Raw genomic sequence first — 20,757 nt, 5'->3', positions numbered from 1 at the left:
AGCAGTTAGCCTCACAAGATTACTCTTAATGTCTCTTCATTTATGAAGCCTTCAGAGAGAATTATAAAGCAAGAGACAAGCTAACTCACAAAACACTAAGCCAAACAATGGTGTGTTAAAATTTAATATTCAAGTAAGGTTAGGAAAACGTTCATCCATGAAGTTATGAGTCTGTTGTAAGGGGAATGGTGTCAGTGGCATGAATATAGTTGATGTTCACACTGAGTGTTTTAGGCCGGCAGACCCTGTGACCTCCTCTGTGTTTGGAGGTACGTGTGTGGTCCGCCTATTCACCATACTGCTTAGCTGCCTCTTCCCACAACCCGCACATGCCTGAGTGCCATGTAACTCCGTGGGCGGACAATGCATTATTCAGAAGCGTGTTATCTAGTTTCATATTTTGTACACGCCTCCCTTCTTTAGTCTTCTAGAATAACTTTGTCTATTTTATCCTGATTATATCAGTTATCCAGAGATCTGGGAAGAAAAGACAGAACACAGATCAGTTTTATTTTCTGTAGTTTCATTATAAAGTTTTGCTGGCAATTAGTTGAAACAGTTACCTAAGATAACTTAGGTTAGTTGATGGTCCGTGGAATTCTTAGCTGCCTTTATCATTAATGATTGAGACTAGTTGTGCTTTTCAAATTCCTTTTGGAAGTCAGATCTGTAGAACTGTGTTTTATTTACTTATATGTATGGATCCATAACAGAAGTTACGTCTTTTGAAAGTGGCAATTCTGTAGGATAGAACATTCCCGGAACAGATGGGAGCATTGTTTTGAGGGACAGAAAACTGTTTCACAACTCGTTATGTTTTAGGAGGTCCTGTTTATAGTAGCTTGTAGTAGAGGTGACAGAAATAGTGTCAAGCAGATGCTTCCTTTCTCCTCTCTTGCACTTTGGCTATTAAACACTCTACAGAAAGAGATGCAGGACAGTCATATTCCCATATAGGAACCAGTGCCATCAAGATTTCTAGATTTATCTTGTGTACTCAATTCTGTTTCATGTTTAGTACTTCACCTAAACTTCCTTGAGTATTAGAGCAACTGTGAAAACTGTTACTATTATCTATTAATTCTCATAGTCTGTTTTCAGTTGTCTTCATTTTTATTCATATGTTGGTATGCATTTCAGTGTGACAAAAGCCTTGATTGAGGGAGGAAAATGGTTCTGAATTTGACCCGTATTTTTTGGTAATCAGTTTCCCATATGTTTTTATGAAAAAATGCAACAAAAATAATAGGCATTTGTATTTACAAAAAAAAGCTGTTGTACCAGAACTGAAAGGAAGAAAAGTTCTTTTAAGATGGTTTGTTCCTTTGAGACTTCTTGCCTTAACTTTCATATCAGAACTCTATGAAGAATGTAATGATTTTCATAATGTATTAAAAGATCAATAAATGACACACATCTTTTTAGTGGATATTTTGGTAGCTACATGGCATGAATGATGCTATTAATCTTGTTTATACATATACAACAGGAGATCAATACATGTGCATGTATAAAAAGGTCATTGAATATATTTTATTAATTTTGAGAATTTAGGAAACTTCATGATGCAAGTTTTGATTTAAAAAAACTATTATAAATGATATTTAGTAGTAGTCATATTTTATGTGTACATCCAGTAAGAATGTTAGGTTACAATATTTTAAGATTGGCAGTCTTTTATACAGACATAAAAAGCACACTTGAAAACTATGTTTCCCTTTCCCCCAGGAGTTACAAATATATAAGGTAATATCAGTCTTTCCACCCTTTTCCAGTAGACTGCATCCAATTGGTATATACCTTTAACGGATGGGGAAAATTGTTTTCCTTGTCAAGTTAATAGTAAGATATTCATTGCCAAGTTATATTTTCCATATTTTCATAAGGTAAACAGTGGCTATGAAGAAAATTCTTTTATAAATGCTAGTAGTCATATAAAGTAAGTGAATATAGAAATTTTCTGATGTCATGTATTGATATCAATGAATTGGTGTGATGGTGACAGTTTCTACCAATCGCCTTATGTGAAATTCAACCTGTATCCTTTTAACACATTCACTGAATTTTCATTAATAATTCTGCTTTGCCTCATGCAGACCTGCCATAATTTTTTTTTTAAGGCTCTGAGTTTATATCTCACTTACTTCATTGTGGCTCATATTTAGAGACTTTAATCTTTCATAACTGGCAGGAGATGTGCCTTCAGATACCAGACTTTCTCAAAATGTTATTTACCTTCCACGAATGAAGGTAGATTATAAAGAAGATAAAATACCATGGTATTGCCAGATAATTTTATCAATTGGTCTTCCTACTCACATGTAGTTCATACTGCCGTCTCTATTGCTAAGTGTTGTCAGCTTGACGAATCAGTGAAATGTTTTTCTTATCCTTAGATTGTCATAATGGAAGTGCAAGGTTTGAAGTCAGTCGCTCCCAATCGAATTGTTTACTGTACAATGGAAGTGGAAGGAGGAGAAAAACTGCAGACAGACCAGGCCGAAGCCTCAAGGCCACAGTAAGCCAGTTGAAAAAAATGTTTTTTCTTCCCTCTTGAAGAAATGTGCTTTATCTCTTTGAAGAATCGTATGGTGTTACACTCTGAAACTGTTACTTGGCTAGCTTTGTCTCAACTGTGTTAGAATCAGTGTGTGCCTTCCTGGATAATGAGGCTATAATTAGAGCTATGCAGAATCCCTGTGCAGCACAAACAGAAAATCCAACATGCAAATGTGAAGCTAATTATTAGGCAATTAAATGTTTGTAGTCATTTGTAAGGAATGCATGTGTTGTTATCATGTGTTATTTAAAAGGCAGTGCTTGATCCTATTTCAATTACTAGAAATGTAATCTATAGCTTTTCCATTTCTGTGTATTATAGCTCTGTGGTGGTGCTGAGGTAGATATGTTAGACAATGTCTTGGGATACTTTAGTGAGTAGGCTTGAGTTAGAGAACCGGTGAATGACTACCGTGCAGTAACTGGAGATGCTAAAACTGTTCTTTGCTGGCAGTTTTATGTTTCAGATTCTGGGAGTGAGTTTAATTAAGTTTGGAAGATGTTCTTTTTAACTGATTCAAACTTGGGAAACATCACAGTCTCTGGTAGAAATAACCACGTGGGCCAGGGGAATTTAAATGAAAATTGCCTGGCCTTCATTTGCACACTGCCTTTCGATAACGTTTTTTCTTCCATTTAAACTTTATATAGAATTTCTTACAAGCCTTAGGATTTTTGCCTTATAACGGTGTCAATACGTGGATTCTTCATTCAGGAAACCTCAACCTCTGAGATTCTGGCTGAGCACTGTCTAGATAGAGATGAACGAGAAACTTTGATTTTCTTTAGGGCAAAGTCTAAGGAGGTATACAGAGAATTAAGTGTAACAGGACAGATGTGCACAGAGTATTATGGGATTGAGAAGAAGCAAACTGAAACTTCTCACCCTGCCTTACAGAGCCCTACAGGTCTCCCCTGACCAGGCTCTCATTAGCTCTGGGACCTCACCTTGTCTCTCTGTTCCCCTGGTCAGTTACTGTTCTGCCTCCCTGGACCTCATGAAGCTCGTATCAGCCTTCTCTCATCATTGCACTTGCTTTTCCCTCTGCCTGCAGCTGCTCTGCCTCTTACCTTTTTATAACTGGATCCTTAGTACTGAGAAACATCACTTGCTGAGAACAACCCCTTCCTTTAGACAACCCAACGCTAAGTGGATATTTTCTGGCTCATCACTTTATAATGTTTAGATTAATGGGTTCCTCATCTGTGTATCTTGTACTGTTTCCCTTCCTCTGTCCTTTTGGACAGAGCTCTTGTCCTATTGATCTTATATCTTAGCACCTAGTAGGTACTCGGTCAGAATTTACTAATTCACGGTGAAGTGAAAATAATGAGGATAAACAGCTCTTTAAGAGGTTAAAACCTCTCAAGAGGAGGCTATGTGAGACAGAGAAACTGGGACCATTTCTAGCAAGGCATATGGAGTCAAGGGAGGGGTTTGGTGTCTGTTTTAAAAATTAGCTGGTTTAGTATATTCCCAGTGTTATGCAGCCATCGTCAATTTTAGAACACAGTACAGTCATCACCTCAGAGAGAAACTCTTTACCTTTTATGTATCAGCCTGAAATCACCTCAGCCCTAAGCAACTACTAATTGACTTTCTGTCTCTATGGATTTGCCTTTTTGGGACATTTCATATAAAAGGAATCATATATAACAATAATATGTGCTCTTCTGTGACTGGCTTCTTTCACTTAGCATATTTTCAAGGTTCATCCATCTTGTGGCATGTGTCAGGACTTCATGCCTTTTTATGGCTGAATAATATTCCATTGTATGTATATACCACATTTTGTTTATTCATCTAGGCTAATGAGACTTGGGTTGTTTCTACCTTTTGGCTATTGTGAATGATGCTGCAGTTAAGGCTGGTATACAGACACCCATCTGAGCGCCTGTTTTCAGTTGTTTTGGGTATACAGCTAGGAGTGAAATTGCTGAATGATATGGTCATTCTATGTTCTGCTTTTTGATAAACCATCAAAATGCTTTTTCACAATGCACCATTTTATTTTCCCACCAGCAATGTATGAGAGTTAAATTTCTTCATATTCTCATCAATGCTTGTTGTTTGACTTTTTAAAGTGTATAGCCATCCTAGTAAGAGTAAAGTGGTATCTTGTGGTCTTGATTGGCTCTTCTATAATGGCTAATGATGTTGATCATCTTTTCATATACTGTAGTAGCCATTCATATAGCTTCTTTAGAGAAAGAAATGTCTATTCAAGTTTTTTGCCTATTTTTTATTTGAGTTGTTTGCCTTTTGGTTGTTAAGTTGAAAGAAGTATTTATATATTCTAGATACTAGACCCTTATCATATATATGATTTGCAAATGTTTTCTTCCATTCTGTATATTATCTTTTCACTTTATTGATACTGTCTTTTGAAGCACAAAGTTTTACAACTGTAAGTCCAGTTTACCCAGTTTTTGTTTGTTGCTGTGCTTTTGGTGTCATATCTAAGAATCCAGTGCCAAATCCAAGGTCACAAAGATTTACCCGTGTTTTCTCCTAACACTGTCATTATTTCAGCTCTTACATTTAGGTGATTGACCCATTTTAATTTTTGTATGTGGTATGATGTAGGGTGAAACTTCCTTCTTTTGTGTATGACAGTCCAGTTGTCCCAACACCATTTATTGAAGAAACTACTCCTTGTCCATTAAATGTTCCTGGTACGCTTTTGAAAATCATTTGATGATAGATACATGGGTTTATTTATGGACTGTCAGTTTCATTTCATTGCTACATCTATATGTCTGTCCTTATGCTAGTACCACATTATCTTGATTGCCATTGCTTTGTGTTGCGTTTTAAGATCAGGTGTGTGAGTCTTCCAAATATGTTCTTTTTCAAGATTATTTTGGCTATTCTGGTTTTCCATATGAATTTTAGGATCACTTTGTCAATTTCTGCAAAAATTTTGTAAATATCACCAGCTTGGATTCTGATAGGAATTGTATTGAATCTGGGGTCAGTTTGGAGAGTATTGCCAACTTAACAATATTAAGTCTTCCTACCCAGGAGCGTGGGATATCTTTCCATGTATCTAAATCTTTAACTTCTTTCAACAATGTTTTGTAGTTTTCAAAGTATGTTTTTTACTTCTTTGGTTAAGTTTATTTCTAGTATTTTTATTCTTTTTGATGCTATTATTAATGGAATTGTTCTTTTAAATTCACTTTTGGATTGTTCATTGCCAGTGTATAGAAATACAGTTGATTTTTTGTACATTAATTCCATATGCTGCACCCTTGCTGAACTTGTTTATTCTAATAGTACTTTTTTTTTACTGGATTTCTTAGACTTCTTTCTATATAATATGTCATTTGCAAATAGTGATCGTTTTATTTCTTACTGTCCAATCTGAATGCTTTTTATTTCATTTTTTGCCTAATTGCCCTGACTAGCACCTCCAGTACAATGTGAAATAGAAGTGGCAAGAAAAGACATCCTTGTATTCCTGATTTTAGAGGAAAAGTCTTTCATCATTAAACATGATGTTAGCTGTGCCTTTTACATAGATGCCCCTTATCAGTTTGAGGAAATTCCTCTCTATTCCTAGTTTGAGTGGGTTTTTTTTTCCATGAAAGGGTGTTGGATTTTGTCAAATGTTTTCTCTGCATCTATTGAGATGACCGTATGGTATTTGCCTTTTATTCTATCAATATGGTACATTACATTATATGCTTTTAGTGGGGGGGGGGTGTTAAACCAACCTTGCATTCCTGGCATAATTGCCACTTGGCCGTGATGTATATAATTATTTTTGTTACTGGATTATTTTCTCTAGTATTTTGTTGAGGATTTTTAAAATCTGTATTCAAAAGAGATTGGTCTATAATATCCTTTTTTTGTTGGCATCTGTCTGATTTTATATTGGCCTCATAAAATTCTTCTACTTTTTGGAAGGGTATGAAGAATTGGTATTAATTATTTTTTATGTGTTTGGTGGAATTACCAGTAGAACCATCTGGGGATGGATTTTTCTTTGTGGGTATTTTCTGGTTACTAATCCTGATTACATAGTGAACTATAATAGCCCTGCTAGGTTGGGTTCTTGGTGAGAGCCCTCTTCCTGCCCTACAGATGGCTGCCTTCTTGCTGTGACCTTACATGGTAAAGAGACAGATCTAATTTCTCTTCATCCCATAATAAGGACACCAATATTCTCATGGGTCTCCACTCCTATGACCTCATCTGAGCCCACTTACCTCCCAGAGGCCCTGCCTCCAAATACCATTGCATTGAGAATTGGGGGGAGTCACAAACGCTACCCTACTCTAGTACTCCGTGAGTTCTCAAGGGAGTGCAAATGCCCTTAGAATCTCAATGCCATGATGTTTTTACAGAATCTTTTCTTAAAGTTTTACTGAGGTATAGTTTATATAGCATAAAATTCTTTTATTGAAATTTAGATGATTTTTAATAAATTTATACACTTGTGCCACTATCATCACAATTCAGTTTCAAAACACATTATTTCACAAAGTTGCCTCATTCCCATTTGCAATCTTACTCACTTCCAGGAAAACACTCGTATGCCTTCTAGCTCTGTAATTTTTTTTCTGAGCACTTCATATAAATGATATGCAAAATGTAGTCTTTTGTATCTGGCTTTTTTTCACTTAGCATAATCTCTACAGAGTCTTTTATTTAATTGAAACTTAAATATTTGGTCAATCAAATGAGTTAATTTTTATATAAATAGTTATTTTAACAATAATTTTTTCCACAAATAGTAAAAGTTTTCACAGAATACGTCTCATTTTATTTCTAATAAACTCAATGTATTCATAAAGAGATGCTATAATAGGGAACATATACATGGATAATTTAAATGAATTAAAATACTTGTGAGTTAGAGAGAAAATATTACAGTTAAGCCTCTAATATGCTTTTGATTACTCTTTTCACAAGGAAATTTGGCTAAAATATCTTACCTGTTTCTTCATGAAGACTGAGTTAACTTTTAAAAAGAATTAAACGATTTTTGTTTTTCATTGTATCCCAGGGGCAGATTTCCTTAAAAATGTATCTCCTGAATGCTGACCAACTGCAGCTTTTCAGCAGTGTGGTTACTTTTATCTTGAACTCATCTTGCACAACAGGAAAGAGATTCATCTCCTCCATCATCATAGTGAATTATGCCTTAGACACGTTTTCTAAATCTTATTGCTTCAACACTTTGTGCTTTGTTGGAGATCAATTCATTCTTCTGTCTGATACTAATTAAAATGCCTTATTTAGTCCATATTTCCAAAAAATGTAATCAAGATTTCTAGCCATTGCCTATTTCATTCTTGTAATTCAGATTTCCTGCCAGCAGTTAGGTGGAAAACAGCATGTGAGGTTGGTACATGACTTAGAATATGGAACCTGGGATCTAATAAAAGTGGTGTTTAGAGACAAGTTTGATCTGTGAAGAGTGGTAGTGAGGTCATCTATTAAAGTTTTGTTTTTAATTTTGATTTTTTAATATAGGGAAAGGAATGTAGACAAATGGTATTTTCAGTGGAGAAAATTCTATTACTTATGAATTTTTAAGTCATTGTTTCATAGTCTCTCAGTCAACCAGGGAAAGTTTTGTTCTCTATGAATGAGGTACGGAAGCATTGTTGCTCCACTTTTATAGCTTTCTACCATTTCCAGACGTTTCGTTATTTCAGTTTTAGCCCGTACCCTTAACGATACCAGCTGAAAGGAAGTGGAGGAGTAGTCAGACGACAGCTGAAGCTGAAAGGAGTAGGGAGTGACTTGTCATGGTCATGTAGTGGTCAGCAATTTCCTGATACGTAGTGATCGTAAAGCACTTTCCCTGCAGATGATGAGCATCCTTTGAGTGCCTAAAAGCATAAAAGCTAATAATACCCTATGGAGGGCCAAGATAGACCTCGGTTCTGGGGAAGTAGAAGGAAGGAAATTCGTTGTTAAAAACAAATCAGGAACTTGGGGGAGCAGGGAATGGGGAGTTGCTATTTGAGGAGCTTAAAGTTTCAGTTATGCAAGATGACTAAATTCTAGAGAGCTGCTGTGCAGCATCGCACCTATAGTTAACAATGCTGCATCACACTCTTAAAAATTCTTTAAGAGGGTAAATCTCATGTTAAGTGTTCTTGCCACACAAAAAAAGATCCTGGGAAGCAATACTGTGTTTTGCTATACTCTCTATCTCGTTCATCCATAATGCTGTCTTATTAAAGACCTTTGAAGGTTAATTGGTCTCTGTCCCCACCCCCCCCTTCAAAGTAATAAAACAGAAAGGCAAGGAGCAGTAAGAAAAACTGATGAGTTGCATCATTAGAGAAATATATTTATGGTTTTTAGGAGAGAACATTCTTCTACCTCATGAAAATGACGGGAAACACAGGCTTCAGTACCCGTTTCTGGAAACTTTAAATTCTGAACCATAATTGTAATAATCTGTCAAACTATTGAAAGAATATTGCCGCTATAAATAGAAAGCTTTTCAGAATGACAAGCTACTAGGACAAGTGTTTAAGGGAGATTAAATACAGATTTCAAATAAACCAATAGGAAGGTGATCGTGCTTTTTCAAAACATAGTAGTTTTCATCTTAATTTACTAATGCCAGGATTAGTTTTGAAATGTAATTCATTAGCCAGCTACTCTTGCTGATGAGAGAGAGAATATACTACTTTTTTAAATGATCTATCAAAAAGTATGCCTGTTTTTAATGAATCAAAAAGAAAACACTCAAACAGCACACAAGTTTCATCTTTTATCATTTCCATCTTTAAAAATATGAGAGTCCTTTCTCTTACATAAATTCACCAGAAATAACATCTCTCTAAAACTCATACTGCTGGTGCAGAAGAAAATGAGGCCTAAAGAGACAAACACTGGCCAAATACAGAAAGTACCTTCATTGAGAGTTTATTTGCAAGTAAAGGAAGCTAACGTGTGGATCCTCATAATTAGTGGCATCTGAATTAGAGGGGAAAATATGATTGATTAAGATTCCAGATGCTTGCTGAAGAGCACTGATGGAAAACAGCAGTGAGAGAGCTTGGGAGAAAGTGTATAAACCTATGATTATCAACATCTCGAGGATGGATTTACAGCTTGTAAATCACTTCCCCTTATAATCCGTGACTTTTTTCCAGAGCAGTGTTTTGGAGTTGCTTTCATCATTATTTTATTTGATCTGTATAGCCAATTTATTGCACGGGATACATTTGGCCAAGTGTAAGTAGCACAAAACTTAACTTCTCTTCTGGTACTGCTCTCAGACATGCTCCAGGATCACCCTCCCCTGCTCTTGGGAGAGATCTTGGCATAAACCATAGCTTTGCTGCCCATTTTCGGGTATTAAATAACATGTTCAGGTATTAAAGTTTCAGACCACTTTAAGTCAAAACCTACCCATTTCAAAAGGGTAGGGTTTTCCTTTCCTTCCTCCCAGCTTTCCCAGAAACGTGCCCGGGGGAAAGGATACTGCTCTCTGTTCCTCACATGCTTTTTGTTTTGCCTGCTCGTATGCTCTTTCTATCAGTTTTGGGTAGGGTGGAGGTGGGGATGAGGGGAAGAGGTAAAGGGGCAAAATGTCTTTTTATGTAGGTGCTCTTTGTAGTCCTCTCTTGGTTAGCAAATGCCTTCTGTCATGGGGAATGTACACATTTATCTTTTCTCTGGTGCACTTCCTTGGAGACACACCTCGTGCTGCCCGGAACTTCTGACATCACACCCTTCCGTCCTAGAACGATGCATCCTGTAGCTGCCTTCCTTCTGCTTCCCCTGAACTACTGCTTTAATAATATCACCCACATATCCTCTTCCTGCTTGAATTTAACTTTCTTAGCAGATGGCTCAAGTAAATTGGAAGCTCCTTAAAGACAAAGGCTCTATATTATACCTCCTGGTTCCTGTCTAACACCAGCCACAAGTAATATGGCTCATTGGTGGTCTATACTTAAAGTTTTTTTCTCTACTATTTAGAGTATTAAAAAATACAGTCTCTCAGTAGGTGTCAGGCTATGACACTTGAGCCAGTACCCACCCTGATTAACACGATGTTTAGTCCTCATTCTCACACCCCAAGCTCCCATTTTTCTAGAAATTCCTTGGAAAACATATTCACTTTAAAGGGCCATTTCTTCTGCTTCGTTGTGGTAACTTGAGGCTGGAATTCAGGATCTCTTCCACATCCTTGCTATTCTGACTACCCTGAGATGGGGGACCACCTGTGTAAACAAGATGACTTGCCAAGGGATAGACAGGCACAAGTTCAGTTTTAATAGAATTGATATATGATTCCTCTAGTTCATAAGTACTCTCCCCTGAAGACCTTCTTTCTAGGAAAGAACCTGCTAAATGCAAGTTCTCTCTCAAGCCACTTTCAGTCTTCCTTCCTTGACTTTACAAAAAAAGGTACACCTCTAACCCAACTTGAGTCTTAACCACGGTGTGTTTGTTCTGGAGTGGAAAAAAACCTCCACATCACCTTTCAAAAGGAAAAATTTTAATGTTCCTCTTAGTTTTGGGAAAGCAATTTACCAATGATGTAATAAATCCTCCTGTAAATTAGATGGCTTCTATTTCTCTGCTTTCAACAAAGTTGATGAAGGATTTATTCAAGTTTTCAACTGCTGAATGATGGAAAAATAGTTTTTGCTTATCAGTCACTATTATTTTGGGACAATCAAATAGGAAGGAAACAAACAAATTGATAGACGTTGCTAGAATGGTGTCCCATCTATTATTTTCTTAGAGCTTACAACAGAAAGAATGAAATTCTGAGTTAAAATTGATGCTGAACTGTCTCAGTGTATGAATAGAATTAAGCTATGGTCACCCGTGGGTATGTGTAGGCTTAAGCCTTTTTTAACTGAGAGTTTGTACCCTTTGATCAATATCTTTCCTTTTCCTCCACCCCCAAGGCTCTGGTAACCACCATTCTACTCTGTTATTATGAGTTTGACTTTTTTGTTTTAGATTCTACATGTAAGTGAGATCATGCAATATTTGTCTTTCTGTGTCTGGCTTATTTCACTTAAAGTAATGTCTTCCAAGTACTTCCATGCTGTTGCAAATGACAGGACTTCCTTCTTTTGTAAGGCTGTGTGATATTATATTGTATGCATATACATTTCCTTTCTACAGATGGATATTTAATTTGTTGCCCTGTGCTGACTACTGTGAATAATACTGCAATGAACATAGGAGTACAGATATCTCTTCCAGATGAGGATTTTATGTCCCGGAGTATATATCCAGAACGGGGATTGCTGGATGGTTTGGTAGATCTACTTTTAATTTTTTGACAAATCTCAGTACTGTTCTCCATGGCAACTGCACCATTTTATATTCCTACCAACAGTGTTACCAGGGCTCCAATTTTTCCAAGTCCTTACCAGCACTTGTTATCTTTTATTATTTAGATAATAGCCATCCTTACGTGTGATGTGACATCTCATTGTGGTTTTGATTTACATTTCCCTGATAATTACTGATGTTGACCATCTTTTCATATATCTGTTGGCCATTTGTATATCTTCTTTGGAGAAATGTCCATTTATGTCCTTTGCCTATTTTCTAATTGGGTTTTTTGTTTGTTTGTTTGCTTGCTTGCTATTGAGTTGTATGAATTCCTTATATATTTTGGATATAAACTCATTATCAGAGATACAGCTTGCAAGTATTTTCTCCCATTGCATAGGTTGCCTTTTCACTCTGTTGATTGTTTCCTTTGCTGTGCAGACACTTTCTAGTTTGATGTAGTCCTGCTTGGATATTTTTGCTTTTGTAGCTTGTGCCTTTAGTGCCATATCCAAGAAATCATTGCCTAGACAAATGTCCAGGAGATTTTCCACTATGTTTTCTTTTAGGAGTTTTATGGTTTTATGCCTTATGTTTAAGTCTTTAATCCATTTTAGTTGATTTTTATGTGTGGTGTAAGATACACCATCTGCATATGGATATCCAGTTTTCCCAGTACCATTTATTGATGAGATCATGTCATGTGCCAACAGACAATTTTACTTTTTCCTTTGGGTTTGGATGCTTTTTATTTTTCTTGCCTAGTTGTTTTGGCCAGGACTTCCATTATTATGTTGGATAAAAGTGGTAAGTTTGGCACCCTTGTCTAGTTCCTGAACTTAAAGGAAATCTTTCAGTTTTTTGCTGCCGAGTATGATACCTGTGGGCTTGTCATATATGACTATTATAATGTTGAGGTATATTCCAGAAGGAAATATATGTATTCCCTCCCTCTCTCTTTCTTACTCTCCACCCCCCATGTTAAGCCTTACAATCAGATTAAAAATATATATAAAAAACATGGTCAAGCATTAAAATATAGTAGGCTAAAATTCTAAATTTATGAGGGGTAAGTAGAATCAAAGTATAAGTTCAGGGCAAAAAATAGTGTCACATTTCTGTTAAAGAGGAGTTGTACAGGTGTTTTTTTTTTTTAAATGGATGATGGTGGAATCATTTTGCTATGATAAATTCCCTTGGATCCACTTAAGAATGATATCACTGTTTCAAGTTAAATGTCAGTGCTTCCAACACACCAGAAATTATACCCTTTGCAACTCTTTAAATTTATATTTAAAATTTCTAGATGTCAATTTAAAAAATGTGTGAAGAGGGTACATAATTTTTCAAAATTATTTCAGGAAGTTCATGAGAAAAAGGTTGAAGGCCACTTTGCTAGGACATGTAGTGTTCTGGAGCCAGACCAAGTACTGTGGTCAAAAGACTTTACTGTTGCTGTGTTTCAGATGCGGACTGCTTAGCCCAGACAGAAGAAATGCCTTTATTCTTAGCTGCTCCTGTCCTAGAGTACAGACCAGCAGCCAAAGAGATATCTTTGGGGCTCACCTCCACTAGTGCACATCTTCATCCAGACCAGGTCCAGCACCTGGTGGGGGGCAATGAAGGACCTATGTTCTGTTGAGACACGTGCACAGTAATCACTACTTAGAGCGTTTCTGTGAAGAGAGAGTGGGAGTAGTACATGGAAAGGATTTTCCAGGATCCTCAGAACAGTCAAGGAATGAGAAGAATGATAATATCAATAAGTAGGAAAGACATTTTATGAAATCTGTATAGCATTTGGTGTGAGTTGGTAAAATAAGTTCATATTTTCAGAATATAAGCAGAATTTATAATATTTAAAAACAGAAAGAAATACATTAGAAATGAAATAAGTTGGAAAGGAAGTAAGATATTTTAAGATTCAGATTTCAAGATTTTAAAATGTTAATTTCAGGGTGATGATAGTGGATATGTAACATGGCTCGAAGGCAAAGAATGAGGCAAATCAGAGGGTAAATCTCAACTTCACCCGAGGTTAGCCATGTTGTCATGCGTGTGTTTCCTCATTGGTAAAATGGGGACAGTAGTGCCTATATCAAGGATTATATTGTGAATTAATTGACATAATGTATGCAGGAACACTCGACTATGTTCTTCTGCTTTTACCTCTCCCCACATACTCACCAATTTTTGTTTTAGCCTTTGCTTTGTGTGCTGTGCTTGTTTTCAAATTTTTTTAAACTTGTGTTCATTTTCTACTTTCTTTAAACCTTTTCTCGTAGCACCCCGCTTTAAAGTTGAGAATTTTCAGGAGGGGGCTCATAGTTGAAGAAAGATTCAATGCTGCTGACAACATGAAAGAACATTTTATGAAGCGAAATTTGCTTTTGTCTCCTGAGTCCCATCTGAGATTTTTGGCTTGGGTGTTTTCATTGTCATGCAATATTTATTTGGTAAGAACCCCGTGACCTTTTTTTTTTAAGATTTGAGAGTTAGTTTCAATCAAAAGGAAGTCGTTTTCAACATGAATAATGCTCCAGTGTCAGTTTGAAGGGACAACATTCTTCGGTTGTCATCTACTTACTCTCAATGTTGGTTTTGTTTCTCAGGTGATGTCATTGAAGATTTATATCTGCTCTGGTAAAATGCAGCTGTCAAAGGATCACTAGCTCTGAGCAGCAGAGTGTTCTGCCATTGTTGACAGTAACTTTGCAGCCGCATCTCCCGTGTTGGCACCGTGTTAATACATTATGTGCAGGGCACTCAACCGTGACCTGTACTAGAGCTGTGGAATAGAAATGCAGCTGGGTACTCCCATTACAACTGACGTGTGCATCAGTAAAAGAAAGGATAATCCTAAATTCAGTGCAACTTATATAACTGAGATTGTTTCAGATACAGGGAAATCTAGAACAGTTGGTAAAAATATCTTGCAACCCTTTGCAGGCCCTCCCTGGAATGAAGGGAATACAGAAGGTTGTTTCTGCAAATCAGAGTGTTCAAATGGCCTTGGTGACTGGGAGATGCGTGCAGAGTCAGGGTCAAAAATGCGGTATGGTCATGCCTCTGTACGTGAGAGCAGGGTGCTACCCCTTGCCTTTCTCTGCCCAAGAAATGTGAATAATGTTCTAAGACCAGTTCAGCTTGGTGCAGGTTTTGCACCCAGGTTGATCTCAGCACACTCTCCTTTTATTAGCACTTTTTACTTAAACATAGTATAATATAATACATAAACATAGTATAAATATCTAAACATAATACCACATATAATAATGCATTTTATTTTTTACATTCATCCTAATGCTGGTTATATATTCCTTCATAGGAAAACTCATTTTGGGGTAATATCCATAATATGTATGTTTATGTATGTATACATTATTATATAGAGATTTTTTTAAGTTAGGTAACTATATGAAATATAATTGCAGTAGTTGTAATGAGATCAAGACTGATGTTCTTTGCAAGTAAAAATTATTTTTTATTGTAAGAATACACACACAAAAAAACATGAGATCTCTCCCCTTAATAAATTTTTGAGGGCCCGATACAGTACTGTTGACTACTGGCAAACTGTCATACAGCTGATCTGTAGAATTTATACTGAACTGAAAATGTATACCTGTTGAACAGCAACTCCTTTTTCCCTTCCCTCCAGTCCCTGGCAACTACCATTCTACTCCCCGTTTCTATGTATTTGACCATGTTAGATACCTCATATAAGTGGAATCATGCACTATTTGTCCTTCTGTGACTTAGCTGATTTTACTTATAATGCCTTCAAGGTTCATCCATATTGCCACATATGGCAGAATTTCATTCTTTATTAAGGTGGAATAATATTCCATTGTACCTATATAAAACATCTTTGTCCATTCATCCATTGATATACATTTAGGCTGCTCCATATCTTAACTATTGTGAATAATGATGCAGTGAACATGGGAGTATATCTCTTTGAAATCCTGATTTCGGTTCTTTCATATACACACACACACACACACACACACACACACAGAAGTGGGATTGTGTTGGGTCATATAGTAATTCTGTTTTTAATTTTTTGAGGAACCTCCATACTGTTTTCCATAGCAACTGCACCATTTTTTATTCCCACCAGCAGTGTTCCAAGGGCTCCAATTTCTCCACATCCTCGCCAGCACTTGTTATCTTCTGGGTTTTTTTTAGATAATAGCCATCCTAACAGGTGTGAGGTGATGTCTCATTGTGGTTTTGATTTGTATTTCCCTGATGATTACTGATGTTGAGCAAATTTTTATATACCCATTGGCCATTTGTATACATTCCTTCGAGAAACGGATGTCCTTTGCTCATTTTATAATCAAGTTACTTCGTTTCTTTCCTACTGAGTTGTATGAGTTCCTTATATGTTTTGGGTATTAACGCATTATCGGATATACTGTCTGCAAATATTTTCTCCCATTCCATAGGTTGCCTTTTCACTCTGTTGATTGTCTCCTTTGCTTTATAGGAGATTTTTCAGTTTGATGTAGTCCTAGTTGGCTTTTTGCTTTGTTGCTTATACTTTTAGTCTCATATCCAATAAATCATTACCTAGACTAATGTCATGAAACTTCTTCCTATGTTTTCTTCTAGGAGCTGTTTAAATTCAGACCTTACATTTAAGTCCTTAATCCATTTTCACTTGATTTTTGTGTGTAGTGTAAGGTAAGGGTCCAGTTTTATTCTTTTGCATGTGAATATCTAGTTTCCCCAGCACTATTTGTTGAAGAGACTACCTTTTCTGCATTCCATATTCTTGACAGCCTTGTGGAAGATAAGTTGATCATACAGTATATGTATGGGTTTATTTTTGTTCTTGCTGTTCTGTTCCAATGGTCTATATTTCTGTTTTTAATGCCAGTACCATACTGTTTTAATTACTGTAGCTTTGTCATGTGTTTTGAAATCAAGACATGATGCCTCCAGCTTTTTTCTTCTTTCTCAAGATTGCTTTGGCTATTCAAGGTCTTTTGTGGTTCCATTTGAATTTTAGGATTTTTTTCTGTTTCTGTTCAGAAAAATGCCACTGGAATTTTGATAGGGATTGCATTGAATTTGTAGATTGCTTTAGGTAGTATGAACATTTTAACAATATTGATTCCTCCAACCCGTGAACGTGGGATATCTTCCCATTTATTTGTGTTGTCTTTAAATTCGTTCATCAGTTTTATATCATCATCATTCTGTAAGTCTTTCACATCCTTGGTTAAGTTTATTCCTAAATATTTTGTTCTTCTTGACACTGTTGTGAATGGGATTGTTTTCTTAATTTCATCTGTGGATAGTTGTTAGTGTACAGAAATGCAATTGGTTTTTGTGTATGTTGATTATTTATTCTGCAGATTTATTGAATTTATTAGTTATAACAGTTTTTTGTGTACTCTTTAGTGTTTTCTACATATAAGATAATGTCACCTGGATCATTTTACTTCTTCCTTTCCAATTAGTATGCTTTAAAAAATTTATTTTTCCTAATTGCTCTGGCTAGAATTTTCATTACTATGTTGTATAAAAGTGGTAAGAGTGGACAGCCTTGCCTTGTTTATGATCTTAAAGGAAAAGTTTTCTATTTTTCACCATTGAGTATGGTATTAGCTGTCTGCTTGTCATATATGGTCTTTATTATATTGAGTAAATTCCTTTTGTACTTAGTCGATCTTTTATCATAAAAGGATGTTGAATTTTGTCAAACGATTTTTCTTCCTCTGTTGCAATGATCATGTGATTTTTATCCTTCGTTCTATTAATATGCTGTGTCACATTGATTTGTATATATCAAACCATTATTGCATCCTAGGAATAAATCACACTTGGTCATGGTGCATGATCCTTCTAACATCCTGTTGAATTTGTTTTGCTGGTATGTTGTGAGGACTTTTGTATCTCAGGGATATTTACCTGTAGTTTCTTTTCTTGTAGTGTCTTTGTCTGGCTTTGGTATCTGGATAATGCTGGGCTTTTAAAATGAGCTTCGAAGTGTTCTCTTTAATTTTTTGGAAGAGTTTGAGAAGTGATTAGCATTAGCTTTTCTTTAAAATTGTGGTATAATTCACCAGTGAATCCATCTGATTCTGGGCTTTTCTTTGTTGGGAGGTTTTTGATTACTAATTCAATCTCCTTGCCAGTTATGTCTGATCAGATTTTCTTTTTCTTTATGTATTGGTCTTGGTAGGTTGTATGTTTCTAGGAATTCATCCATTTCTTCTGGTTATCCAACTTGTTGGTGTATAATTGTTCATGGTAGTCTCATATGATTCTTTTTATTCCTGTGGCATCAGTTGTAATGTCCCCTCTTTCATTTCTAATTTTGAGTCTCTCTTTATCCTACATAGTCTAACTAAAGATTCGTCAACTTAAGAAATCTCTGCTTAAACCACCTACGCAACATTTTTTTCCCTGCTAAGGCACTTTTATTCATGACAGTGACTCTCCTTATTAAATTTTACTTATGAGATATTTTGTCACTAATTTATTTAGTAAGATTAATTACAAGCTGATTATTTTTAAATTAATGTATTTTTAAAAATCATAATTTCTAAGCCTTTCTGTTTAGAAGGAAGTAGACACTTAAATAAATCTAAAGTATTGACAATTATCAGGTAACTTTTGCTGAATGAGACCCATTGTTCACGGTATTTTTTTCTTCTTTCTGAAATTTGAAGAGAACTCTTTATGCATGGGGACCCTATGATCTAGAAGATGTGAGAGTATTTTTCCTTAAGTTTTCTTTTGTTTTAAAGAAAGAATAAGTCTTATGTAAATTTCAGGGCATTTTTGTTTGTTTGTTTTGCACTTTCCATCTTCCCAATTAAAACTATCAGCTCTGGAAATATGGCATCAAAGATATTGATATCACATCATTTAAAGAGAGTTTTGAAAGATGGGAAAAGAAGCCTATTCTAGAATCTCTCTTGTTCTCAGAAAAGACTTCATTGACTTAAGATGACCAAAGAAACCACAGTGACAGTAAATTTGGCAAAAGAAATTAAGTGAAGAATCAGTCAATTTTTAGACAAGTAACACTTTTGTTATCCTGGCACAAATTTCCTTATTACATAAAATGCAAGATGAATTTGGTTGGCAAAGATTTTATATCTTTGGCTTATAAAATAGCAAAATTTTACCTGAAGCAACTTTGTGAATTTCTCACTGTGTTCTAATGTTTAATTTTCCTCTTCTTGCCGTAATATAGCTTTGCTGGCAGATGGCAATATTTGAATTGTACTGAAATTGGCAAATTCTCATAAGAATCTTTAAAAATTTTAATATTCGCATGTGGAAAAAAAATCACAATTTTTACATAGCTCTGCCAGAGTGGCAAAGACAAATTCTTAGGCATTTTTCCTCTTTTCATACCCTGTATTACAGTTAAATAGGACTGATGTCTAGGGAAAAAAAGTTAAACTATTTACTATGAATATAATCTTAGAGTTGTGAAAACTTAACCATTTATCTTCCATATTTAAAAACTGTGTTCCTAAAGTAACAACTTGTGTTTTTATTAAAATAATACCAGTAGCTGAAAGTCAACATTTCTGTCAGGGTCAAACACCTTTTCCTGTAGGTTCCCTCTAAAAATTCAAAATGTTCTCATCCCATTACTTATTTTACAAAGGGGCAGTGTTTCAGGTTACCTCCTTTTCATGTTATTTCTTCGCAAATACTCCATTCTAGGTGAAAGCTCCAGAATGAACTTCTAGGGGAGAGACTCGTTAGTTCTTTAGTAAATAAGACCCTTGGCAAGTTAGGACCAAACAGACATGTTTTTCTAAGTTTGGCTTCAAGCAAATTCAGGTCATAGCAGGAACTTGGTGGACCTCAGTATTTATTTGAGCCCCTTGCTTAAGTGCACATCCTCTTTACAGTGGGACTAGAATAGTAAATGGCTTAGAGTAAGGGTCTCAATTTCTGCTGCAAACCCATGAAAACTGCAGAAGTAACTATTTCTGGAAGGCTCAGAGCAGGTTTATGAACTTAATATGATTAGTCACTTTTGTGATGAGACCTACTGACAGCTGGACCTGTTTCCCTCATCATCAGACAGATTAGTGATTACATTAAATTTTCATGATTAATATTTTCTTGGGCATATCTGTGAATGTTTCATGGCTTAGTTTTTCAGAGAAGGTCCCCAACCTAGCCAGTGACCTTTGGTGTTTTCCCTCAGTTGGTGGCATCTTTAGAAAAAGAAAGCTTGTTTACACCAAGCTGAGCCTGGCTTTGTTGCTTTGACTCCACAGGGTTGCTCTTTCTGCTCACAAAGAGGCTAATCCTTTATTTAGCTACTGCATGTGTTGTTTTGTTTTGTTTTCTTTCCATCATGTAGCTTGTGATGGCCTGGACAAAAAGTGTACGTCCGTTTTATAATGATCCTTTTCTTAAAAGCAATCCAAAGATGTAATACTCCAACAACACATTCTTATAAAGTGATCAAAATTGTTCACAGTTTTATAGCACCACTTATGTAAAGTAAGATATGTTACAAGGAGGATCATTAATTTGATCTAGGAATATTTATCCATATAGCATGGATGAGCAAGAATTTCACAGTAGAATATAATCACTCTCTTTTATTAGATAGGCAACAGATACAGTTTATTCTCTCTTACTTTAATAGGCGAGTAATTCATATTGTGTGTAGTATTGTTCATTCTGAAAGAAACTTTTATAATGGGCCAACCCCTGTGGTAGAATACAAAGAAAAAAGCTTCCAAGTTGAGAAAGCTGTTACTAAAAGTAATTCTACAATCTAGAGTCTTCTTTTTAGTTATGCAGATTAATACTGGACAGCATATCCTTCCCTTGTCTGGATATCTTCAGCTGGGTATCTTGCAGACTCTGAAATTCAACATGTTCAGAATAGAAACAATTCTTTTTCACCTTTAACAGAC

General features: G+C 35.8%; 1 protein-coding gene across 6 annotated transcripts in view; it reads left to right on the top strand.

Moving 5' to 3' along the window:
* The window catches only part of CADPS2 (calcium dependent secretion activator 2), a 487,398-nt gene that overhangs the window by 194,668 nt on the left and 271,973 nt on the right, over positions 1–20,757 (top strand). For all 6 annotated transcript variants that reach the window (XM_081243761.1, XM_081243760.1, XM_081243759.1 and 3 more), the window contains one exon: positions 2,397–2,518. In XM_081243761.1, coding sequence (XP_081099887.1) covers positions 2,397–2,518 — 122 coding nt within the window. The remainder of the gene's footprint in view (positions 1–2,396; positions 2,519–20,757) is intronic.

Source organism: Mesoplodon bidens (genome assembly GCF_964165515.1).
Source record: "Mesoplodon bidens genome assembly, chromosome: 9".
NCBI lineage: Eukaryota > Metazoa > Chordata > Mammalia > Artiodactyla > Ziphiidae > Mesoplodon > Mesoplodon bidens.
The sequence above is the reverse complement of the archived record's forward strand: the minus strand, read 5'-3'. Positions and strand labels throughout refer to the sequence as shown.